This window comes from Erpetoichthys calabaricus, chromosome 16 (assembly GCF_900747795.2).
Source record: "Erpetoichthys calabaricus chromosome 16, fErpCal1.3, whole genome shotgun sequence".
Lineage (NCBI taxonomy): Eukaryota > Metazoa > Chordata > Cladistia > Polypteriformes > Polypteridae > Erpetoichthys > Erpetoichthys calabaricus.
The window spans coordinates 83,769,128-83,796,204 of NC_041409.2; the positions used below are offsets into that span (position 1 = coordinate 83,769,128).

General features: G+C 39.8%; 1 protein-coding gene across 2 annotated transcripts in view; it reads left to right on the forward strand.

The window, feature by feature from the left end:
• Positions 1-25,618, forward strand: part of LOC114666821 (tandem C2 domains nuclear protein) — a 65,199-nt gene extending 39,581 nt beyond the window's left edge. For both annotated transcript variants that reach the window (XM_028821833.2, XM_028821834.2), the window contains exons 7-13: positions 3,194-3,294; positions 4,392-4,508; positions 5,953-6,144; positions 12,710-12,824; positions 13,135-13,337; positions 22,619-23,728; positions 25,044-25,618. In XM_028821833.2, the coding sequence (XP_028677666.1) occupies positions 3,194-3,294; positions 4,392-4,508; positions 5,953-6,144; positions 12,710-12,824; positions 13,135-13,337; positions 22,619-22,729 (839 nt within the window). In that variant the 3' untranslated portion in view covers positions 22,730-23,728; positions 25,044-25,618. The remainder of the gene's footprint in view (positions 1-3,193; positions 3,295-4,391; positions 4,509-5,952; positions 6,145-12,709; positions 12,825-13,134; positions 13,338-22,618; positions 23,729-25,043) is intronic.
• Positions 25,619-27,077: the final 1,459 nt, after the last annotated feature.

A 27,077-nucleotide genomic window follows, 5' to 3' on the forward strand; every position in this document is an offset into this window, starting at 1 on the left:
TGTTCTCCTGAGCAGTTAGCCAATAAAATGTGTCATTTTGCTTGACTCATTTCATCCATAATGAGTAACATGGGACAACACCCTACTACTATCTCTCCTATTGAAAAAGGTACATAATTTATGAATTCTGATCTTTCAATTCATTTGGTCAATATGAATATGTTCATTAGCTAGTTATAAAGCTTCTAGTTTTTGCACTGCCACATTCATTTGCTTCTCTACACTGGGTTACCCCAAACCCCACCACCCATATACACATACACACACCCACATACACACCCACACCCACCCACACACACAGAGCTTCAGTATATGCATGTGAGATGCTGCTCCGAACTTTCCTACTGCGTTTAGGAAGAAACTTTAAACAGCTAAAGACTTATCCGTCACAGAGTTTATTACCTTTTAATTACAGTGATACCAATACAGTAATACATTAACTGGCTTAATCCTAACTGTTAAGTTACAGTTAATAATTCTCAGAATCAAAGTAGGTGTACTTATGGTTTAGTCGATGTGTTGTTAATTTCCTGGTCAACTTTCTCTGGCTTACGTGGAAAGATCTTTAAGCGTGCTTTACTTTCTTTGCTCAGGAGCTTTTCTCTTTCTTTGCCTTGATTGCACCTTCTGATTTTGGGCTGTGTGACAGTTTTCTTTTGGAGGTTTTTACACAGTTGTCCTCTTTTGACTGGGCAGCTAGTGATCAGTGAGCTCCTGATGTGAGCAAGATGAACACATGGGTTTAGATAGATAGATAGATACTTTATTAATTACATATGATCTCTCTCTTGCTTACACACCTGCTTTTCCTTATTAAGGTTTGAATTAATGGCAAGTTTTCCACTATTCATGTCCTGCACATGGCTGCTCTTCAGAGTAAAAGGGAGCACTGCATGTTTTGTTGCAGCCACACTCGAGGAAACAAGATACCTGCTATAGAGAGCAGAAGTTATTGCCAGGCCAAGCAGTAAACATATCGAGAGAGCACAGATGTTTCTGGCAATAGTATTTAAAGAAAGAAGTAGACATTTTGCCATTGTTTCTTTGGATGTTCAGTACTGTACAAAAGTTTTAGGCAGGTGTGAAAAAATGCTGTAAACAAAGAATGCTTTCAGAAATATAAATAATGATTGTTTATTATTATCAATTTACAAAATGCAAAGTGAGCAAACAAAAGAAAAATCTAAATCAAATCAATATTTGGTGTTACTACCTTTTGCCTTCAAACCAGCATCAATTCTTACAGGTACACTTGCACAAAGTCAGGGATTTTGTAGGATTCTAGTCAGGTGTCTGATCAACCAATTCTACCAAACAGGTGCTAATGATCATCAATGTCACACGTAGGCTGAAACACAGTCATTAACTGAAACAGAAACAGCTGTGTAGGAGGTTTAAAACTGGGTGAGGAACAGCCAAACTCTGCTACCAAGGTGAGGTTGTGGAAGACAGTTTCATGTCATGGCAAGATTGAGCACAGCAACAAGACACAAGGTAGTTCTACTGCATCAGCAAGGTCTCTCCCAGACAAAGATTTCAAAGCAGACGGGGGTTTCAAGATGTGCTGTTCAAGCTCTTTTGAAGAAGCACAAAGAAATGGGCAACGTTGAGGATCGTAGACGCAGTGGTCGGCCAAGGAAACTTAGTGCAGCAGATGAAAGACACATCAAGCTTATTACCCTTCGAAATCGGAAGATGTCCAGCAGTGCCATCAGCTCAGAACTGGCAGAAACCAGTTGGACCCAGGCACACCCATCTACTGTCTGGAGAAGTCTGGCCAGAAGTGGTCTTCATGGAAGAGTTGCAGCCAAAAAGCCATACCTCCAATGTGGAAACAAGGCCAAGTGACTCAAGTATGCACGAAAACATAGGAACTGGGGTGCAGAAAAATGGCAGCAGGTGCTCTGGACTGATGAGTCAAAATATTTGGCTGTAGCAGAAGGCAGTTTGTTCATCGAAGGGCTGAAGAGCGGTACAATAATGAGTGTCTGCAGGCAACAGTGAAGCATGGTGGAGGTTTCTTGAACATTTGGGGCTGCATTTCTGCAAATGGAGTTGGAGATTTGGTCAGGATTAATGGTGTTCTCAATGCTGAGAACTACAGGCAGATATTTATCCATCATGCAATACCATCATGGAGGCGTATGATTGGCCCCAAATTTATTCTGCAGCAGGACAACGACCCCAAACATACAGCCAAAGTCATTAAGAACTATCTTCAGCATAAAGAAGAACAAGAAGTCATGGAAGTGATGGTATGTCCCCCACAGAGCCCTGATCTCAACATCATCGAGTGTGTCTGGGATTACATGAAGAGACAGAAGGATGTGAGGAAGCCTACATCCACAGAAGATCTGTGGTTAGTTCTCCAAGATGTTTGGAACAACCTACCAGCCGAGTTCCTTCAAAAACTGTGTGCAAGTGTACCTAGAAGAATTGATGCTGTTTTGAAGGCAAAGGGTGGTCACACCAAATATTGATTTGATTTAGATTTCTCTTTTGTTCATTCACTGCATTTTGTTGATTGATGAAAATAAATGATTAACACTTCCATTTTTGAAAGCATTCTTTGTTTACAGCATTTTTTCACATCTGCCTAAAACTTTTGCACAGTACTGTACATAAACACATTCTTTTTGCTTGACTATTAATACAAAGTTTTGTCCACAAAGGTTGCCAATCTTTGAGTTATAGCTCTTTATTTGAGCAAGTATTTTAACTGGCACCACAACAAGACATCACTATGGTGTAACTTGGTGACTAATCCTTTTTTCAGATAAAGCGCAGAGACTACATTCCAAAGAGGCTCTGTTAGGAGGACAGAGACTCTTTCGCAAACATTAAGAGTGTCTGGCATTGGCTTTTTAAGCCAAGGAGTGTGTTCCAGGCATAGCAAAATGGATAATGCCAGTCTATCCTACAACACCCTGCAGGAGTCTAATATATTAGAGCATCATGCTGCTGCTGCCACATATCACACTAGGCAAGTGTTCTTTAAGCGGAAATATGAAGAAAATTTTTTTTTTGTTCAATAAACAACACATTAAAACAATATTTTTACAAGCTAGATTGTCTGATATTTTTGAAGTAAAATAAATTACATGTTGTAAGCCTAGAAAACATAGTTGGAAATAATTATTACATTATGGAAATAATGCAATATCTTGAGTGCTTGTGCCTTTTTTTTTTCAAGATGCAATAAATCTTTCTGGCGATGAACGGGAACTTGGGAAGCTGAACCTATGGCTCAGTTACCAGACATCTTTGGAGCAGATCTGGATCACCATAGTCAGGGTAAGATTATAGTTCTGCATTCCCATGCCAGAAAGTAATGGAGCTCTTAATAAGCCTGTTGTTTTCCACATACCTCTTCATGGTAGACATTCTGAGCAGAAGACTCTGCAATGTACCCGCACACAAAGCTGCAATACTCTTGTAATTCTTTGTTTAGAATGGTAAGCCAAATAGATACAGTATATAGTTTGTTTTAATTGGTAGGTATTATTACTTGAACACCATGCAGTAGGTTTTTATTGTGATAATTACATAATTAAGCTTGTTGCAGAATGACGTCTCAGGTTTTTCTTGTTGCACTTGTTTCTCAGATTTTACTTACTGTACATTTTTGAAAAGATTCGAAATAACCGGTGAGAGAATTTCTTATGGTCTGATTGTAAGAGCTCCTCAAAGCCAAGCTTCGGTATTTAATGCTTGGCCAAATATTTTGAGGCCTTGAATTTCATTATCTAGTTATTTTAACATTAATTATTTAATCAAAATCAGTTCTGGGGCATATTGTAGAAACTGTATTCAAATTTGGCAGCAAGGCCATGATGAAGGAGAATTAAAACCAATTATCTCTATAGTCCACTGTTATGTGGACATCCAATACTTTGATGATCCTGCTACTTGTGGAAAGGCCTTGTAAATACTGTAGTGTTCCTTTTTTTCTGGGTGTTAAGCATATCCGTGAACTGGAACTGATATTTTCTGTAGGGAGGTTACAGCATTGAGACCAGTCATAATGTATATTGTTAAAAATGGATTATAGTGTAATCTGAATAACACTGACTGTTCCTGTCAAGGCTGTACTTCCTTCTAGTTATTAAACAAAAAAGCTAGTGTATAACTGGCATTTACAAGTCATTTTATCACCTGATCAGTAACTGTTGTTGGTGTCAGCTAATCTGATGTAAGAACAAGGTTTGGGACACCTGTTATTGTCACCAAGAATCTTCCAGAAATAAACCAACTGAACACATACCTATGAGTGTCTTTCACAGGTGCTTCCTGAAGCAGACCAAATCAAAACATTCTTAAAACAAAGCTTTAAAATATTTATATGATTTTTTAGTGAAGCCCATTACATACCACCTTTCTTTTTTTGGCAGTGCAAAGACATGTATTTGCCAATGAGTTATGGAGACCAGAATAGAGTGAGCATTAAAGGAATAATCACCCTGCCAAAACCAGTGCAGTTCAAAACCTCCATCAAAGAAGGCCTTAGTGTAAGTATGATACGCCTGGCAGAAATGATCATTTAATGTTTACTAAGTGGTTTGAAGAAAATACTCCTGGACTGTTCAGGCTACAGACAGTTGGAATTGGTCCCCATAGTTGGTTGTCTTTTTCCTCACTTAAAGTAACATATCAGTCTGGCTGGATTGGTGTGTAAGTAGTATTCCAAGACTATTATATTTTTAAGTAGAATAGCAAGGAGATGGAGTGGGTAGCCTGGTGTATATCCTCATTTGCAATCACAAGGTTTTGTTTTAGATCCAGTGGTAAAATTGTATTAGTACAAGCCCCTGGAGAATTATGTCAATGAAAGACATTATACAGGGTGCCCACAAAAACACTCATTGATTTTAAATGGTTACAAGATCAAAATTTATTGAAATATTCTTTCACCTTTGAGGCTACAGTTTCATCAACTCATAAAGTTTCATATGGTATCGGTTGATTACATACACTCGATGTGCGCCACACCTGTTATTCGGCAAACATCGATGCGATAATCGAGCTCGGACCAGACTCTCCAAAGCATATCCGGTGTGATCGCATTTATAGCTTCAGTGATGCGTTCTTGCAGATCATCCATAGTTGCAGGTAGTGAAGGTTCTCTGTCTTTCACGTACCCCCAAAGAAAAAAGTCACAAACAGTAATGTCCAGTGATCTCGGGGGCCACTTGAGGAATACCTGGTCATTTTGTCCAGCGCGACCAATCCATCCATTTGGCATGTGCTCATTGAGAAAATTACGGACAGCGAGATGCCAGTGCGGTGGTGCCCCATCTTGTTGCAAAAAGGTAGTCACCTACCTCAGTAAGTTGTGGAAAAGAAGAAATGTTTAGAGTTAATGTATTTGCTGTCATCTTATTTATAAACATATTCCAATAACTTTTGATTTTGTAACCATTTAAAATCAAGGAGTGTTTTTGTGGGCACCCTGTATTAATAAAAAAAAATCACTATTTCTTCATTGTTTCTTGTAGCACATTTTAAGCCCAGCAGAGGGTTACAGATGCATGAACATCAACCATAATAGTTGGTGCTTACCAGTTGCAAGAGGAAAGACATATTGATAATTAAAACCTGATCGTCAAGCTACTCTTTAAAAACAGTGTGCCTGAAAGAGCTGTATGGCATCTTTTTACAGAAGGATTCTGGGAGGCAACACAAAAAAGAGAAATAACTGCGGGAGCTAGAAGGATTTTACTTAATATCTGGGGATACAGGGATCAGAATTTTAGAAGTTCCCTATGTACAGGCTTGTTGTAAATTTGTGTTTTCCTAAGTAAAAAAGTAGTTTTTAGAACTACTAGCCAGTGAGCTATTATTCCCATAGTGGATACATTTTGCTATCATACAAAGAGAAAAATGTAGTAATTATACACACATTTTATACTGTAGCTCTAGTGGCTTCCTAACATTCTGCGCTTTGGTTTATAGGATATGGAGTTCATGGAGACATTTGTGTTTTCTTTAAAACTGCAACAGCTGCAGACAGTGGCCTTGGTGTTGAAAATTTATACCCATAACCCACGGAAGAGAACACTGGGAGAATGTACACTCAGTCTGCGTGATCTTGGCGCTGTAGAAACACATCACTGGTTGGATATTACAATCCCTCCTAAAGCCCCGGTAAGAGCCTTTTAATTTTGAAAGGTGGTGTTAGAATTATGTGAATTCAATTATGTGGTCATTTTTTCTAGCTGTTGTCCCCTACTTAATCTTCTTCAATAATACGCTACCGCGGCTGTTCGTTTGTCTGTCCAGGATTTTAAATCACCAGTAGCTCGCAAACCGTTTGACCTATTGACTTGAAATTTGGTACACATATACTACGTGACATCTACTATCTGCTTTCGGGGTGATGATTTTATTACTCTTTTTATTTTTATTTTATTTTATTGTAGAATCAACTCTCGGTAGTGCGCAGCAGGGCGGCCGTGCGGCGCATGCGCCGTTCTCATTCCCTACCACCTTCGCTAATCATTCTTGAGGCAGATTGAAGACTTAAGTGCCAGATTAAGTGAAAAATTAAAGAAAACGTACTAAGTAATTGCAACACAAAAACTAACTTAATCAGTTTTAACGCGAAAAGATGCCGACAAAAGAAGAGAAGCAGCGGGCCGCTAGGGTGGAGTAAAGAAGAGCTGCTCAGGAAGGAACAAGCGCATCAACTTCTGAGCAAACGAATGCTAAACGTACAGAGAAAGAGGATGAAAACTAGGAATGCTCAAGTCAGATGTATTCACTGCACGTTATCGTGCACTTCGCCGTTACTGGATTGCAGTTGTTAGCATACTTATTTTTTAAGTTTTTTTAAGTGGAACACAAACATATTAATTGACTTACTCAAAGTCACACAGGGAGTCTTTAGCAGGACTTGAACCAGCAGCATTGTGGTTTAGGGTTCAGTGCTTTAGCTACTACACCATACTGCCTGCCTTGCGTGTCAAAATCATCTGATTCTTATGTGATGGTTATTTATCTGAGAGAACAGGGCATATTGGATATCCAATATCAGCTGCTCTCATCTGGTTATTTCTGAAAGAGCAGGAAAAAATCTGCAGAGTATTTGCTTTAATGTGATGATGTGACGTAAGCAGTGATGGCTCTAAAAGTCTCAGCAAACACAGACTTCATCTTTTATGACAGTAATATAACCTTAAATATTCTCATTTTCACATAAGCTTAATTTCTTTTATTATACTAATAAAGAACAGCTGGCTACCTAAACTGATGAAAAATACATCAAGGAAGAAGAATTGTTTTACTGGTCAGGACAGTGACATAAAGTGAAAATCACATGTCTTGAAAAAGCAGTGTGACTGTTGTAGCACCCTTTTATTTTAAATTGATTTAGCCTTTTTTTAGAACTGATTCAGACGTTGATTCAGGAACTTCACTCTTTCACTTTTTTCCCCCACTTCATAACTTTTCAAGGACTCAATAATCTGATTTGTACTGTGTGAGCTTTGTCCGGACACCATCAGTCGGCAACCACTTCTTTATAAATTGCACACGTTTATTAATCATAAATAAATCCAGTCCCAACACTACACACAATGCACACAGCAATATCACCCCAATATCTCTCTGTCTCAGTCCTTGGCCGTTTCTATTCTCCTCCTGGGAGCTTCGTCCTGCTCCTACTCCCGACTCTGGCTCCCAGACTGTAGGAAGGCGGTGCCTTTTATCCCTGCCCGGATGTGCTCCAGGTGTCTGATGACGTCCATCTGGCAGCACTTCCTGGTGTGGCGGAAGTGCTGTCCTTTTCCCCGGAAGCACTCCGGGCATCCCTGGCAGGTTCCTCCGCCATCTTGCCGAGTGTGGCGGAAGTAACTATTTTCGAGTCTTACGAGGCTTGAGGCACCCCCTGGCAGTGGCCACGGGTCCCAACAGGCCAGAAGCTCTTTATTCTTCTCCCGTGGCCCTCTCCTGCTCCAGGGCAGTTGCCCCCTCGTGGCCCGGAAGCTATTCCTGCCACCTTCCGGTCCTTTTTGGCATCCCGGCCAGGTAATAACCCCGGCAATCTGCCACAACTGCTACTGTGCATTTGTGGAGTACAAATATATAGCTTTACATTCTCAAAACTGTGTGATCAAATTTAGGATCTTATGAGGAGTCTGTCCTGGTTTCATCAGGTACAAAGCAGGAACCAACCATGGATAGGGCACCAGTACATCACAGGGTCCACATGCTCAATACTAATTTAAAATCAGGTGGCTAACCTCACATGCGGGTCTTTGATTAATGCTGGAGCAATACCCAGAAAAAAGAAAGAAAATTCTTGGCCAAAACTCAATTTCAGATATCACTGGGCTGAATAACTTGTTTCCACTTATATTTTGCCAGTTTCTTGTGCCATGGCGTAGGGTCAAAAATTAAACCAGTTTCACTTTAGATTTAGGATTTTCAGTGAAAAAGAACTAGTTGAAAAAGAACTAATAGACAATATCAGTTTATGTGAGTGGGACTTCCTCATCATGGTAATAATAATTCATTACATTTATATAGCGCTTTTCTCAGTACTCAAAGCGCTATCCACAACAGGGAGGAACCGGGAAGCAAACCCACAATCTTTCACAGTCTCCTTACTGCAAAGCAGTAGCACTACCACTGCACCACCTGTGAGGATGGTACTCTGTGGGTTCCTTGGCTAGAAGATTATATGGTTCTACATTGTTTATTAAGCTCACCTTGTTTACATAACATTGCTTTGTGTTCCGGATTCAATTTCTCCTTCTCCTTTCATTTGTCCATTTGCTTTTTTGCAAAAGCTTTGTGGTTTCTCAGAATATGTAATTTCTACTGGTGTTCCTTGTTGTAAACAAGCCAATATAATCCCCTAAAGATGGTGTCACACCACACAAAGCAATGCTGTATAGCATGTTGCTTATTGCCTTTAGAAGATATATTAGTCCCCTGGAGCAAAGGTAACCTCTTACAGAAGTTGAGACGCTGTTTGAAAGCGTCATCGTGGGAGAGCAACAGAAGCTATGTAACATATTTGGTCAAAAAATGTAGCATTTCAGCTCACTTAGCCAAGTACCACATGTGCAGTTTTTTGCCTGAATATTTTCAGTGGCTACAAATGCGGTGCACCCATGCAAAAATGCCACCCTACTGCCCAGACTTTGGAATGATTATTTTTTTTAATGATTGTTTGGTTTTGACCCATGTTATAAATGCATAACAAAGATAAGTCAACAATGAGATAAAGGGCTGCAGCCTTAATTCTGACGTTTCCTGAACATTATATAAATGTTTATTGCTGAATATGACTTGCCTATCACAAAAGCATCTAAAGTCAATGTACAGATGAATGCAGCTTTCAGTGTCAAATCTTATAGTGCGAATTGGAAGAACTACAGTCAATATCAGTGGCAGCTATTCAGCTGAAGATGCTAGAGCATTATTTCTCGTTTCAAGCATAAATATAACTTATTCCAAGTTTTTTTTTTATCAAATAATATAGAGAATAAAGCATGCTGCGATAAAAAATAATTAAATTAGCATTTTCAGCTGCATCACACTTAAATTTCTGAAGAATTTCTCTTAATATATGTACAAAGATAACATTCTTAAATTACCATACATAAATCCTATCACGTTAAGATTTTAAGACAGAATTACACAAAACCATTAACATATTGTACAAAGACCAGGATTGCTTTTCCACTGAACATCATTTAAGGGATGAAACTGACTAATCTGTTAAAGATGAAGCAAGGACAAAGAATACAGTGCTTGGCTACCGTATCTTCCCTCTGGTGTTGGGTTGTGCTAATGCAAAACTTTCATCAAGTAAATGACAGCCACAGTTGTAAATGAATCGTTCATACCTTGTAGAGGCCCAGACCTGTTCTCAAAACACATGTTGTAACCAGTAGTGGGCGCCGCTGAGCCCCCAAACCCCAGACACGGTGATGACCAACACAATCTCATGTTCAAAGAAATGACTTTTTATTACACAGACAATATGCACAGCCAAAAGTTCCACAATCCCAAAACAATTAAATCTTTTTCTCTCCAGACTCAGACTTTCCGAAGTGAGGCGGCGGGCCTCTTTTTAAACAGGACTTAGGAATGTTTTCCGGTAACATGGTGCATTCCATTTGAAGCACTTCTAGGTCATGTGGGAACAACGGCGGTCCTCCCCCAACAGTGCCCTCTAATGGCACCCAGGGACCTCGACAGGACTGTAGTTCTGGACTGCAACTCCCGTGCATCCCTGTGGGATGCAAACTGGGATGCCTCGAGAGGACCACTGCCACCTGTCACATTGTGGATGGAACTTCTTCAGGCCTCCGGTTTCTGCTAGTCCATCCCTTATATCCATTTGGCATGGCAAAGAAGTCTTTCTTTTGTTCAGCTGGGATGCCCATCTGTCCTCCATGGCACTACCAACATCTCTCAAGAAGCAATTTATGTTAGGGGAGTTAAATATTGGCCCGGATGTAAATATTCATAAACAGTAATGTTTTAATTGCAACTGTCTGTGAATGTAAAGATTCTGTTTTCCAATTTTATATATATACAGTATGTACCGCAGTTACCGTAATATGAACATTTACAGTGGGGGAAAAAGTATTGAACACGTTAACATTTTTTTCAATAAATATATTTCCAATGAGGCTATTCACATGAGATTCTAAACAGATATTGGTATTAACTCAAGAAATCCACAAATATAAAGAATGAACAACATTAATGGCCATAGATAAAGTACTGTATGTATAATAAAATAGAATGACACAGGGAAAAAGTATTGAACACACATAGAAAAAGCAGTACAAAAAGGCAAAGAACCAATTGAAATCTGTAAGTAGTTATAAAATAATTCTACCTCCTATCTTTCCATCCATCCATTATCCCATTATGAAAATGACAGTAATGTCAGTCATTGTCCAACCTGCTATATTGTAACACAGGGCCACAGGGGTCTGCTGGAACCAATCCCAGCCAGCACAGGGCGCAAGGCAGGAACAAATCCCAGGCAGGGCGCCAGCCCACTGCAGGGCACACACACACACTAGGGACAATTTAGAATCGCCAATGCACCTAACCTGCATGTCTTTGGACTGTGGGAGGAAACCCACGCAGACACGGGGAGAACATACAAACTCCACGCAGGGAGGACCCGGGAAGCGAACCCTGGTCTCCTTACTGCGAGACAGCCGCACTACCACTGCACCACCGTGCTGCCAATGACAACTGTTATGCCAATTGAGCATTTGCAACAGGAGGAATGTAATATAATGTACCAACCAGTATAACAGAATGAAATTCTCTAGGTAGATAGAATGGCTTGCAAAGAATTTTGGAAACATCCCTGCACCAGCTGTTTTAATTTAAACATGCACACGCTGCCACCTCATTATTTGCCACAAAGTCCATTGTTATGGTCTGCTCTGAATAACTGATATCCTGCCACTTGAATAGCATTGTCTGGTAGATCTGAATTAAGTCATTTTTCAGTAAAACGGAAGACGCGGATACGAGCAAAACCTTCGTTAGTTCTAATCAGTAACACCAACATGTCCATTTTGTTGACAAGCGAGCAAATATTCGAAAGGCAGATTGCCGGGAGCAAAGCATGAAAGCCTTTGTGTCTCCAGAGCGCCAGGCTACTTCCCTCCATATCTCCTGATGAAGTATGATTGACTGGCAGCATTCCTGCAGGCAGACGGGGAAAATGTTTGCAGTAAATCTCCCTCATCGCAAACAAACATAGAAAATAAATCTGATGGAACTAAGTTCGAAAGCTCTTCAAGAGTAAAAGTAATTCTTGAAGTCGGCAAAAAACAAATATTAACCACTCAATATACATACAGAACAGGAGCACCTGAAAACGTGGCAGTATGGTTGGCGCTATGCCACATTCAAAATAAAGAAAGAAACACATTCTTGTCATTTTCTTAAACTAAGAACCTATGGTATATGTACCTTTCCACCTGTTTTTACTAGTAATTAACAGGTCATGTAGGGTTCTAGAATCTCACTTATTTTCTCCATCATATTCCTGGCAGGTTTGTGTGGCCCAAATATTTTGAGATATAACAAATGCAACCTCCTAATGAATTGCGCGATTCTTTTCTAAACATCATTTTGTGCACGTGGAGTGGCAAATAACATTATTCATCTGAACATTTCATATTAATAAATCAACCCACTGCTTTGTGCTTTCTATGAGGAAACTGTTTTCCATCTATTTTATTACTCCAGTTTTCTTTACACATAAGCAATTTTTATTACCAATCCCTTTGATAAGTAAATGGCTACTGTAGTCATCACTGACCGCATGTAATAAATTGTATATCGTGATCGGGCTTTATTGGTTTTGAAGATTTAAAGATTCTGTAATTTAGTTAAACAAACATACGTTCCACCTTGTTGCGGAGAAGGCGTGCTGTGGAATGGGTAAGCTGCTTCTAAATAGATGACTCTGTAGAAAAATAAATCTAGATTATAACTGGCCATAAGCCTTGGCACAACGATAATTTACTATCTGAAATCTGTAACCTGGAACTAATACAGTTTCCTGAATGCTCTTTCATTAGCTATATCTTGTGCATAACACTGCAGGTGTTACGTTGTTAAAAGCTGAAGATGGCTTGTCTTTCAGTATTAATATCTGTTCTAAAAAGGGCTTCACTGACGATTAATGCTTTCTTTTATTTTTTATATTTTTTTCCAGACGTGCCATGCTGAGCTTCAAATTGGAGCCTGTTTTCAGCCGGCCAGTAGCAGGATACTGTTCCAGATCCTGGCAGCGCAGAACCTCCCAAGTCCTTCCATGCCACTGAGCCTTAGTATGTCCTGCCTGTGCAATGCCTCTTGTGCTTCATCCCATTCTAATGCTAAATACCCAATATCTGTAATTCTTAGTTATCAATTCTGAAACTTACGGATAGGAACATTTACATGAAAGGAGAGAGGTGTTTTTTTTTTTTTTTACAGTTCTGGAGAAACTATTTTTAATAAGAAATGTGTGGCCTACTTTCAAAATGATTTAATTGCTGGTAGTTCAGAAGCAGTCTTTGCAAATGTGAGGCCACTTTCAAACGTAATGTGTTCAGTTCTTTTCTTTCTTTGATCCTTACTCTGTATGTCTGTCCATAGGCTTCTTTGTTAAAGTGGAGATGCACAATGTTGACGGTTTAGTATCAAAGAAAAAAACCCGGATTCTGAAGCCGTCCACCGGACAGAAGGTCAAATGGAATGAGAACTTCCTGTTTCCTCTGAGCCAGAATGATCAAGGTGTACAGTTTATCATCCGCCTCTACAGCCGCAGTTCAGTGAGAAGGAAAAACTTCCTTGGACAGGTAAATTGTTTGTTTAGATAACTAAAGGCAACTTTGCTTACATTGACGCAAGACAAAATTGCATGATTGCTGAAGGAAGGTGCACAACACAAACTACAATGAAAGAATAGAGTGCATGCATTCTGGGCTATTATTAGAAAATTTATACAAGCAGATGGTGTTAACATAGGTGTTCTTGAAGTATGTAAGTGTATTTGAAATGTGACAGCATGATGGATATGCCAGTCAGTCCCAGGGATCCTGTTACACATGTACTTTAGACATGGACATGTTTGCTTACATTTCAGCACGATGATGCTCAGTGAACGCAGACAATTAAAAACATAGCAATGTTCAGGTATTGCCTTGGGGTGACCCTCATATAGAACAGGCAAGCAATCTGATCCTGTTGCATTCTTTGGTAGAAATTCAATAAAAAAATGTGAGGACATATTTTACGTAAACATTAGAAAATTTACTTTCACACAGACTACTATAGACACACGAAATAAGTTACCAAGTAGTTTGCTACACAATAGTACTTCAGTGACCTTTAAAACTCAACATGGTGCTATTTTGGAGAAATTGTATGGCTGGGGCTGTCCAGCTTTGTTGAGATGAATGGCTTGTACTCATCAGAATTGTTCTTACACTCTAATAACGTCAACTGATTGCTGGCGAACCCACTTTTTAGGCTTTCCTGCCTTAAGCCCTGTAGGCTAAGTCCCAGCCTGGCAGGTTTACAATCTTTTGTCTATTCAGTGTAAATAGAATTGTTGCCACGTAAGCTTAGTGATATACACAGTATATCCAAATATGCCTTTCTCCCCAACTAAGTGATGCATAGCTCAGGTTGGGGAGCATGCTGCACCCAAACCCGATAAAACAGCTTGGGATTAAAGTTTTCAGCCCCCCAGGCAGACACGCTGTTCATTCCCATACTCCGGAAATGACCCTTTATCTGCCTCAGCCAGGTGTTACATGGGCATTCCCTTAGCCTGCTTCAGCCTCTTGGGTCCTCAACAATGAGGATCCTGTGAGCTGGATCACCCTTGGGAAAAACGTGCCACATGGCCATAGTGCTGTAACTGACGCTCCTTCACAATGCAGGTAATGTGCCTCATTCAGGACTCCATGAGCAACCACTCATTCTTCACAAAGTAAAACCAGTAGTACCTAAGGATTCTCCGAAGTGACACAGTACCAAATGAGTCCAGTCTTCATCTCAGGTCACTGGATGGCGTCATTGTTTCACAACCATATAGCAAGACAGGAAGCACCAGGATTGTAAAGACTTGGACCGTCGTCCTTTGGCATATGTATCTGGAGCACCACACACCCCTTTCCAGCGACCTCATGACCCCCCCATGCTCTCCTAACCCGTCTACTTACATTATAGGAAGAGTCACCAGAGACATGAATGTCACTGCCAAGGTAAGCAAACTGCTCGACAAGGTCAATATTCTCTCCACAGACAGACACACTGCTGATGGCTGTGCCCAAGAGGTCATTAAAGGCCTGGACCTTGGTTTTTATGCAGGACAATCGCAAGCCCAGACACTCAGACTCCTCACTCAGTCTCTCGAGAGCCGTGATCAGAGTCTCCATTGACTACATGAAGATCACAGCATCATTAGCAAAGTCCAGATCAATGAATCTTTCTTCGCCAACAGATGCCCCACAGCCACTTGACCCCACAACCTTTCCCAACACCCAGTCCATGCAAGCATTGAACAGAGTAGGAGCAAGAACACACCTCTGATGAACCCCAGAATCAACTGGGAAAAAGGCAGATGTTCTGCTTTCACTCTGCACAGCACTCACAGTACTAGTGTACAGGCCGGCCATGATATCCAGCAACCTTGAGTGGATCCTGCAAAGTCTCAGGATGTCCCACAGGTCAGCTTGATCAACTGAGTCGAACACGTTACAAAAATCGACAAAGGCTGCAAAGAAACTCTGCCAATATTCACGTTTGCACTCCATCAGAACCCTTAGTTCCGGGATGCGGTAGATAGTAGACTTCTTAGGCATAAAACCAGACTGCTCCAGTCACTGGTAGGTGGGCAAGTGATCATGGATCCTATTGAGGATGACCCTAGCAAGGACCTTACCTGGCACCGTGAGCAGTGTCATCCCCCTGTAGTTTCTGCAATCCAGGTGATCGCCCTTCGCTTTTCAGATAGGTATGATAAGTCCCATTTTTCAGTCAGTTGGGATGATGCCCTTCTCCCAAATGAAAGCAAAGGTTGCAAGTTCACCCCGGATATCACAAATCCACGCAGCCTTCTGAAAAGGTTACATAGGGGTTATGGTAAAGTGTTTGAGGCACTAGACTTTAAACTGCAACGTTCAGGGCAGGATGCCAGTCCATCATATTAAGTACTGATGCTCATATTTTCACTTGGTTACATTGTATCACAATCCAACTAAACTACAATCCTGCTTGGGTAGTTTTGTCAGTCAGTCAGTCATTTACCAACCCGCTATATCCTGACACAGGGTCACAGGGGTCTGCTGGAGCCAATCCCAGCCAGCACAGGGCACAAGGCAGGAACAAATCCCGGGCAGTTTAGGATCGCCAGTGCACCTAACCTGCATGTCTTTGGACTGTGGGAGGAAACCGGAGCGCCCTGAGGACACCCACGCCAACATGGGGAGGGAGAACATACAAACTCCACGCAGGGAGGACCCAGGAAGCGAACCCAGGTCTCTTTACTGCGAGGCAGTAGTGCTACCACTGCACCACCGTTCTGCCCGGATAGTTTTGTAGCAGATGAAATATAATGTAAGTAAATGTGAAGTATTACACGTAGGAAGTAAAAATATTAGGTTTGAATACACAATGGAATTTGTGAAAATTGAATGTATACATAATGAGAAGGATTTAGGAGTTGTAGTGGACTCAACACTATCAACTGCCAGACAGTTTTCAGAAGCCATTAAGATGTGTAGAGTGCAAGACAATTAAGGTTATGCAGAATCTTTATAACACACTGTGTGCAGTTTTGGTCTCCAGGCTACAAAAAGGACATAGCAGCACAAGAAAAAGTCCAGAGAAGAGCGACTAGGCTGATTCCAGGGCCACAGGGGATGAATTATGAGGAAAGATTAAAAGAGCTGAGCTTTTTCAGGTTAAGCAAAAGAAAAATAAGTAGAGACCTGACTGAAGTGTTTACAATTATGAAGGAAATTAGCACAGTGGATTGAGATTGATATTTTAAAATAAGTTCATTAAGAACACTGGGAAAGAGCTGGAAACCTGTTAAGGGTAAATTTCACATAAACATTAGGAAGTTTTGTTTTATACAGTGAATCCCAGATATATGGTATAAGTGACCAAGTAATGTGGAAGACAGTAGGATTTTAGGGACCTTCAAAAGTTGACTTGATGTTTTTAGAAGAATTAACAGTATAGAACTAGTGAGCTTTGTTGGACTAAATAGCCTGTTCTCGTCTAGATTGTTCTAATGTTCTTTACATTGTCGTTTTCCAAAACTGCTCATTCCAGGATAGAATAGATGGGGGCCAGATCATGTCTCAGCAGCATCACAAACCAAGAAGCAATCCATCAATCCATGGATATAATGCCAGTGCATTTCTGAACCCAGCCATGCACATACTCATGCTCACTAACACCTGGTTAATTTAGTGCTGCTATTCAACAGAACACCAGGAATAAACCCAAGTAAGAACATGAAAACTGTGCACATTGCACACAAAAATCACCCATGGCCAGGAATTAAGATTGGTATTTGAATCTCATTCTCACAAAGGTTAGAAGTGCCTTGAGACGTCAGCTCAGCCTTATCTGCCAGCTTGGCACCTGGGCAGAAGAAACCAGTGCTCCTCCAGATCTTAGTTTTTCTCTAATGACCCTGTCATATGTAGTGTTTTCTTTCTGGTTGTTCTTTTAATTTTTTAGGTTTAACAAGACAAAGAAAGGTAAATAGAAATACTGCAAACACAAACCCTGCCTGCTTAAGAGTGAAAATGATGGGTGTGCATGATTATCTTCTTATCTGACAATAAATATGCAGTTTACATTGTCACTATGGCATGCTGACATTCTCAATGTATTACGTGTGTAAATAATGATGCTTTTAATGAAGCCATAATTATTCCTTAAGATAGACCCAAGAAGACAGTGGAAAACAGGTGTTTTATGCATGTTAACGTTTTATCATAACTGCTTGTAGAATGCTTAAAATAGGATTTTGAAAGAAAGAAGAATGTGAATGATGCAATGACGTTTTACACTATTTAAGGATGCTTTTGTGTTTGGGGTGTGTGATAATTCTTGTGTAATTGGTCTTAAGGCACGGCCTTCTGTTTGTGGAGCTTCAAATGCACAAGCTCTCAAGTAATAGCCCAGAGACAATTTATATGAACAAAACATGAAGAAATCTTAAAAATTCTGAAAGTCATCTTGTATTGTAACTCTTAATAATATATTCCCATGGTGGAAATACAAATATGTTATTTACTTTACCTCTAAAATGTCTGTTGTAGCACCTTTATCCCCTTGGAGTAAAACCTTGCACATGTCCTTGGTTTCTTCAGAACACCTTGCGAATTTTACTCCTTTTGCTTAATGATTTTCTTTTCACCCGGTTCCTTAATTTGAAATGTTTTTCTGATTTTATTGTCAATATTATTTAGTTGTCTAGGTGCATTTGAATAAAATGTGAAAGAATCTGTTGTCGTGATCATGCCTGTCTGTCCATCTGCCTGAGAGAATGAAATATCCAGGGCTCCCAGTGGACCTATTTTGTTGAAACCTGATACGCTTATTCTTCAAGGAAATTTGTTGGGAAAATTACATTTTTGTTGAGATATCTTAAAAAGAGCCTTTTTGAAATTATGTAACATCCATTTAAAAACAATTGAATCTTCAAAACCATCTATCTTAAGAGTTCAGTTACTGATTAATTTACCTTTTAAAATATAACTTGAGGGAGGGCACTTCTACTTTTGTATTTTTCTTTTTTTATAACTGATAGCCATAAATCCCCAATACAAGTTACTGAGATAGATAGATAGATAGATAGATAGATAGATAGATAGATAGATAGATAGATAGATAGATAGATAGATAGATAGATAGATAGATAGATAGATAGATAGATAGATAGATAGATACTTTATTAATCCCAAGGGGAAATTCACATACTCTAGCAGCAGCATATTGATAAAGAACAATATTAAATGAAAGAGTGATAACAATGCAGGTATACAAACAGACAATAACTTTGTATAATGTTAATGTTTACCCCCCCCGGGTGGAATTGAAGAGTCGCATAGTGTGGGGGAGGAACGATCTCCTCAGTCTGTCAGTGGAGCAGGACGGTGACAGCAGTCTGTCGCTGAAGCTGCTCCTCTGTCTGGAGATGATCCTGTTCAGTGGATGCAGTGGATTCTCCATTAGTGACAGGAGTCTGCTCAGCGCTCGTCGCTCTGCCACGGATGTCAAACTGTCCAGCTCCGTGCCTACAATAGAGCCTGCCTTCCTCACCAGTTTGTCCAGGCGTGAGGCGTCCCTCTTCTTTATGCTGCTTCCCGAGCACACTACTGCATAGAAGAGGGCACTCGCCACAACTGCCTGATAGAACATCTGCAGCATCTTATTGCAGATGTTGAAGGACACCAGCCTTCTAAGGAACTATAACCGGCTCTGTCCTTTCTTACACAGAGCATCAGTATTGGCAGTCCAGTCCAATTTATCATCCAGCTGCACTCCCAGGTATTTATCGGTCTGCACCCTCTGCACACAGTCACCTCTGATGATCACGGGGTCCATGAGGGTCCAGGGCCTCCTAAAATCCACCACCAGCTCCTTGGTTTTGCTGGTGTTCAGTTGTAGGTGGTTTGAGTCGCACCATTTAACAAAGTCCTTGATTTGATTCCTATACTCCTCTTCCTGCCCACTCCTGATGCAGCCCACGATGGCAGTGTCATCAGCGAACTTTTGCATGTGGCAGGACTCCGAGTTGTATTGGAAGTCCGATGTATATAGGCTGAACAGAACCGGAGAAAGTACAGTTCCCTGCGGCGTTACTGTGTTACTGACCTCAATGACAGACCTGCAGTTCCCAAGACACACATACTGAGGTCTGTCTGTAAGATAGTCCACGATCCATGCCACCAGGTATGAATCTACTCCCATCTCTGTCAGCTTGTCCCTAAGGAGCAGAGGTTGGATGGTGTTGAAGGCGCTAGAGAAGTCCAGAAACATCATTCTTACAGCACCACTGCCTCTGTCCAAGTGGGAGAGGGATCGGTGTAGCATGTAGATGATGGCATCCTCCACTCCCACCTTCTCCTGGTATGCGAACTGCAGAGGGTCGAGGGCGTGGCGGACCTGTGGCCTTAGGTGGTGAAGCAGCAGCCACTCCATGGTCTTCATCACATATGACGTCAGAGCGACAGGCCAGAAGTCATTCAGCTGACTAGGACATGATATCTTTGGGACGGGGTGATGCAAGATGTTTTCCAAATACCAGCAGAGCCACTTGTTCACCATACTGTAGACTTTAAACCTCCATTGTGTACTTTCTAAAATGTTATGTTTAAGACTTCTGAACTATAATTAGCTGTAGCCACTCCATAACCAACCACTAACAATAGTACATCAATTTTAATGCAATATTTACATTACTGAAGTTGGAGTCCAGCGTCTATGAAAGCTTTTTAGTCATCAAAGTTTAGTTTAAAACTATGTTATATACCAAAATGCTATTAAATGCTATTAAAAAGCATTTATTTAAATTACTCTACTAATATGAATATTACATTCTATTATCACTGTTATATTTTAGTATAAATGGCTCATTCATATAAAAATATAAAATTATCAAAAATATGGTATCTGTCGCTTTCATAAGGTAAATAAAAAGTAGAGTTAACTAAGTCCCTGAAAGCATTCAAATGTTATGCCATATAAAGATGTTCTTATTACAAACATAAGAAGCATATCACAGCTTTTTGTACACCAGTAGTGTTGTACACATTCAAACTCTTAAAAAAAATAAAAATCTCTGTGATTGGTGTAACTAATATATGTCAGTCCTATTATGTATTGTGGAAAACGGCTTAACATTGTATTTGCTGGTTTCAATGGGTTTGCACTGAAGACAAAATGGTGTACCGTACTGTGTAATATTCTCCATGCATATCAATGGTCCAACCTGATGTATTGCTCTGACTTGACTGGGCGTGCAAATACACATTAAACATGCTTCAGATGAATGTGATCATTTGTACCAGCTTTATTAATAATAACATGGGATGGGGTGGGATTTCTTTGCTATATTTTATATGCTGGTCATGCCCACTTTTTAGAAACTCCATGATGCAATACATCCTGATAAACTCTCACAATATAGTGGATCTGCATTGCATCTTGGTGTTTATTGGGTTGCAATTTTGTATGTGGCCTTTTTCCTGCCAGTTTGGTATCTGACAGACTTCCTCGTCTGAGGTTGTCTGCTGAATATCAAACAGATGTTCGGGAATAGTGGTGCTGATATGTGGAGTTTGCTCCACTGGCCCAAGGCCTGATCGTGGTATTGCAGAACTTCTAGAAGTAGTTCTAAATGAAGATGTCCTCAAGATTAAAAAAAAAAAAAGTATAGTGGATCTGGAATGGTTTCACCAATAGAGCGAATGTTGACAGTGGAGAATGGTTTTACACTGAATGGAGAAGAATAATGGATGTGAACAAAAGTCATATAAACAGTTTATTGAAACCATGTTAATATCATTTGGCAGAGTAAGGGAGAATGTATGTATTATAATAAAGCATAGTGCATTTTAGGTACAATTTGATTGTGATTGGCATCTTTTTTTTTCCTCCATATTCAAGTTTTATTTCTTCTTGGGAAAGCATGCTCATGGAATTCCACCCAAAAACAAAATGGTTAGAAATGCCATTGCAAACTGGCCATTCTTTTCCATGCACAAACCATGATTCAGTTTACTCTCTTGTCTTCTTCCGGACCTCCCTTCACTGCCTGCTCACGCATCCACCCCCATGGTGACTAAATTACAATTAACTTAATCATCACTCGTTTTTGGATATGGGTGAAAAACCCAAGTATACAGAGGAAAACCTTTGGAGACGCAGGTAGAAGAGCAAACTTGTCAAATACAACCTGTAGCACCATTATATATGACAGGGGCCTGGTACAGAACTGCACTAATAATAATAATACATTTTATTTGTATAGTGCCTTTCCCATGCTCAAGGCACTTCACAGAGTTTAAGAAAGAACGGCAGGGTATACAGTACATAGCATTGTACTAAATAAATAAATAAAGAAGAGTAAGATAGTAATTCAGAGAAAAGCCTAACAGACAACATAATTGATGGTCTCGCACACACACATACAGGTTACATGAGCATCTTGACATGGAGATAAACTGAGAGAAGGGTAATAAAGTCAAGTAGAGCTAAAAGCCTTCCTGAACAGATGAGTTTTGAGTTGTTTTTTAAAAGAATTCATGGAGTCAGCTGATCTGATTAATTTTGGTAGGTCATTCTAGAGTCTGGGCGCTATACAGCTGAAGGCCCTGTCACCCATGGAGTGTAGATTAGTGAGGGGCACAACAAGATTGCCAGACTCAGAGGACCTTAGTGGGCGGGAAGGCACATAGTGATGGAGAAGGTCACTGATGTAGTTTGGTGTGAGGTTATTTAAGGCTTTGTAGGTTATTAGTACAATTTTATATTCGATTCTGTAAGACACAGGGAGCCAGTGAAGACGGAGCAGGATGGGTGTGATGTGCTCGCTGCTGCTGGTTCGTGTAAGGACTCTTGCAGCTGAGTTTTGAATAAGCTGGAGCTGTGATATAAGATTAGAAGGGGCATTAGAGAAGGAGAGGAAGGAGCGAACACGGGATATGTACGGAGGTGAAAGTAAAAATGTGCCTTAATGTGATTTATGTGGGCGGAATAAGAAAGGGAGGAATCAAAAATGAAACCAAGATTCTTTGCAGTAGAGGAAGGTCTGATGAGATCACCGTCAAGATTGACTGGGAAGGAGCTCATTTTATTAAGTTGCACTTTAGTCCCAATTTGCAGGAGTTCAGTTAATGGCCTCATCCTCAGCTTCACAACACCGTTACTAACAGAACATTATCAACAGATATTTTATAATATTTCAACCCAAATACAAAACATTACCAGTGTGTATTTTTATATCATTTTACCCCACCCATAATTTCAATTCTAAACTGTGATGACATAAAAGGAGTTCTGACCAAGCTGACTGATTTGTTTATTGCTGTGTGTTTATTTTTAGATTCAGATTGGCTGGGACAGCAGCTCTGGAGAGGGAGCAGCACAGTGGAAGGATGCGACCTCGAATCCAGAAAAGACAGTGGTAGCATGGCACATGCTCAATGTAACATGAAGGTACAAGAGGAGAATGGCATCAGACGTGTGCCAGTTCCATTGCGCCAAGCACATCTCTTTGAAGAACTTGCCTAAATTAGCCTGAAAGTATTTTTTTTGTCACAAATCATCTGGAAATAGAATTGTGAAAGATCACTTAGTCAGACAAGCAGTCCAGAAAGGTGCACACCTGCTAGACTGCTTAATTAAGGTGGGGCACATCATTTTTTGCATTAAGGATCACAAATTTCAGGTGTGCTTCTTGACGTGGTGGTTTTTTTTACTACCAGGTTATTATGACAGTGGACTCACAGTGACTTTGAACTGAAGATAGCGCACACTGGAATTCAAGAACTTTTAGGAAAACTGGACAATTTACTGGCATCAAGATAATTTGTTATTCCCAGAAATCTCGCTATGGGTTTTTTTGTCATTGCTTTGCAAGCACCATATGGAGCAAGTAATCTTTGTGTGAGTTTAAGAATACAAAATGATGTACTGTATAATATTCTTCATGCATAGTAAAGGTGCCCAGAATATAGAGGAGTACATAACAGAGGGATTAGAAGGTACAGCATTGATCTGTCTTGACACGAAATCAACCAAAATAAGAAAAATACAAGTACCATATGTATAATTCTGTGTTGACAAGAAAAGTGCATAGGTCAGAAGTTGATGGTGCTGGAAATGCTCAGAAAGTGTTAATATTCCTGTAATAATACTGAAAAATCCAGCACTGGTAACACTTAAGTTAACATCCCATTGCTGGGCCATATAAGGCTATTATTCCAGTTTGTTTTCTGCGTCCCTTAGATCTAGTTTTGCACGAAGCATTTTCCACAGAACATGGATGAAGCTGGAAAACAGACAGGTTTGATTCAGATTTGATTTTTCTCATAATACTGTATATGTATATCAAGAAGCATGTGTAATTAGAACAAAAGGCAGTTTAGTGATGATTCTTAGTATAATCACTCAAGACCGCTAAACTCAGAGAGTGATAATCTAGAGCAGGGGTGTCGAACTCCAGTCCTGGAGGGCCGCAGTGGCTGCAGGTTTTCATTCTAACCATCTTCTTAATTAGTGACCAATTTTTGCTGCTAATTACTTTTTAATTAACTTGACTCAGGCCCTTTAGTTTTTTTCCTTAATTACCAGCCAAACAATAATGAGACAAAACAAGCCGCCACATCACACAATATCTGAAAATAAAGAAAGGTGATGGTCTCAGTAAGGTTAATATCTCAAAACACTTTGACGATGTTCTTATAAAAAACAGAAAATCAACAGTTTTGGAAATGTCTGCTGTTGCAGAACGAGAGCAGCAACAAGCCGTGGAATTAAATAACGGGTTTAATTAACAGCAAGCAAGCATCGGCTTCTCATTAAAGAAATTGGTTGGAGTTTGAAGCCCCAGTTTAAGCTGGTCATCTGTTGGCTCGTTTCACATCTCATTTCTGTTTGGCTGTCATTTAATGGGGAAACAAATCAATTCAGAGGACTGAATTCTTCTAACATGACTGTTAAATTAAAAGGGGGAAAAAGTGAATTAGCAGTGAAAACTGGTCACTGATTAGAAAAAGGGTTAGAATGAAAACCTGCGGCCATCCAGGCCTGGAGTTTGACACCTGTGATCTAGAGCAGTGTTTCCCAAACTCGGTCCTGGGGACCCCCTGTGGCTGCAGGTTTTTGTTCCGACCGGATTCGTACTCAGTGACAACACCTGATAACGCTGATCTCATTTAATTAGCTGGGATTTTTTTTTCTTTTATTCGACATTCAGAAAAGCATAGCAGCATGATTTTTACATTTATAAGACATTTAGAAATATTTCTGCTTTTGCTATAGATTTAAATGCTTAACTCTCTTTTGTTGATTTCATTATACTTTGCCCTTTCTCTGTGCATCTTTTCCCCCTTTGTTGTATCTTAATAATGACAATTTAAAACGAGCAGAGCAGACACCCAGACAAACAACACTGAATAATCAAAGGCTGCAAGTATTTTAGAGTCAGACCCACTAATGAGTAAATAATGAATCAATTAAACAATTAGAAGACCTAGAAAAGTAGAATGAAAATCAAGATGAAAATACTGTTAAAAAAATACATTATTCCTATATAACTGCTTGGTACATTTTTAATATATATTTTTTTAGAAAACTTTTTTTTTTCTAATTTCTATATTGTTCCCTAAACACAAAACATGGGAAATATCAGTTCACTTAATTAGCCCAGGAGTTCAATTAGAAACAGAAGCTGGTTGGAACAAAAACCAGTAGCCACAGGGGTTCACCAGGACCGAGTTTGGGAAACACTGATCTTGAGTTAGAAGGTACTAGCGTGCAGTGTTAACCCCTTTCACATTGACTGGATGTTTTAGGGCACCACCCAGTTGCTTATGATGTGATTTATGAGCAGATGTGCTGAAAGCAAACGATTGCATTACAAAAAGACGTTTAGCCTGTTTATCTTCATGAACAAATTCCCTCATAATGAGCTGTTTTATTTAAGAGTGACTGACTGAGTAAGTGGGTGAGAAGTGAATCACAGTGATGCAGCTAATCAAAATGATTTCTGATTGAGCTTGTCGTGGCCTCCTTTGTTCTTGTATGCCTGTATTGTTACCACCAGAGCTTTACACATTTGGCTCAACTGACCTTATAGATTTGTCGTAGAGGTCATATTCTCTCACTGCCCTCTCACCAACATGTTGCACTTTATTTAAATAATTATTGTCATTAACAGTGATCTTTTTTCTGAAACTTTTAAAAGGTAAACTTTAGAAATTAATTGCTTGTTTATGGGTTGGACTGTGAGACATTTACTTATTTTTTACTTTTAGTAATATATATTGACTAGATATGAAAACAAACAATACAAATCTTGTGAAAAATTGTGATTCTTTTGTGGTTTTAATTTTAAAGAGATAGTCTGACTAAATGTGACTGTTTGGAGACTGTAAGATTATCCATCTATCCATTGCTTTACCCATTTCAGGGTAATGGGAAGCTGGTGCCTTATCCCAGAAGCAAAATATGTGAGCTGGGAACCATCTGACAGGCACCCTCAATTAACTTTGGGTAATGCAGAGTTGCCAATTAAAATAAAATGCATTTCACACAGGCACAGGGAGACTATACATGTAGGCAGTGCCAGGGTGGGTATTTGGACCTAGGATTTTGGACAGAATTGCTAACCAATGCTCAAACTCAAATGAAAAGTAAATCTACTTAAGTGATTTTTTCGGAATACTTGCACACGATTTCTGAAACTATTTTTTCAAAACTCAACACACAATCCCCAAAAATACTCATACGACTTAAGAAATGTCAGCCATCTCTTGCAAAAGCGCACACATTATTGCCTGAACCAAAATGTTATTTTTTCACCAGAGCTATACACACACAAATCATCCAATAAACTTATCGCTCATTCCAAACACCAACTACACACTGAGGGGATAAATGCCAAACACTACGACCCATTTTGTATTTTCCGTGTGCAGTGCACAGTAGTCATCTGTAAATGATTCCAAGCGTGTTTGGACCTTTTTTCAAATGTGCATACTTGTAGTCAATATAGCGCTGCTGCCTCACAGTTAGGAGACCTGGGTTTGCTTCCCAGGTCCTCCCTGCGTGGAGTTTGCATGTTCTCCCCGTGTCTGCGTGGGTTTCCTCCCACAGTCCAAAGACATGCAGGTTAGGTGGATTGGCGATCCTAAATTGTCCCTAGTGTGTGCTTGGTGTGTGTGTGTGCCCTACAGTGGGTTGGCGCCCTGCCCGGGATTTGTTTCCTGCCTTGTGCCCTGTGTTGACTGGCATTGGCTCCAGTGGACCCCGTGACCCTGTAGTTAGGATATAGCTGGTTGGATAATGGATGGATAGTTGGATGTAGTCAATATAAAATACAAAGAGGAGTGGAAAACCTCATTTATTTTTATAAAAAAATAAATTTTTACCCTTACTTGGGCATGAACATTAGGCTTATAGACAAAACAAATACAGAAGAAAATAGAGAAAACATATTTTAACAGGGGAAAGGAAAAAACAAAAAAATGAGAAAATTTAATTTTCTATATCCTTGCTTGAGTTCTCACATAAATATTATTTATATTTATTTACTGTGATTTGATTTTTCGAGAGGAAATCACCAGGGGGTGAAAGATTGTTGCACAGTCTTCATTTTAAAATGGCTGAATCTCTTTTCTTCAAAAATGACATGTATAAACTATTTTACAATGTGTGTGGAATCAATCACAAGATGCCGATTAATACTCGACAACTGTTTTGGCTTGAAAAATGGACATATCTTGCAAGTTTTAAGCTTTTTCTCCATTCCCCATAGCTTCCAATGGAATGCACCGACA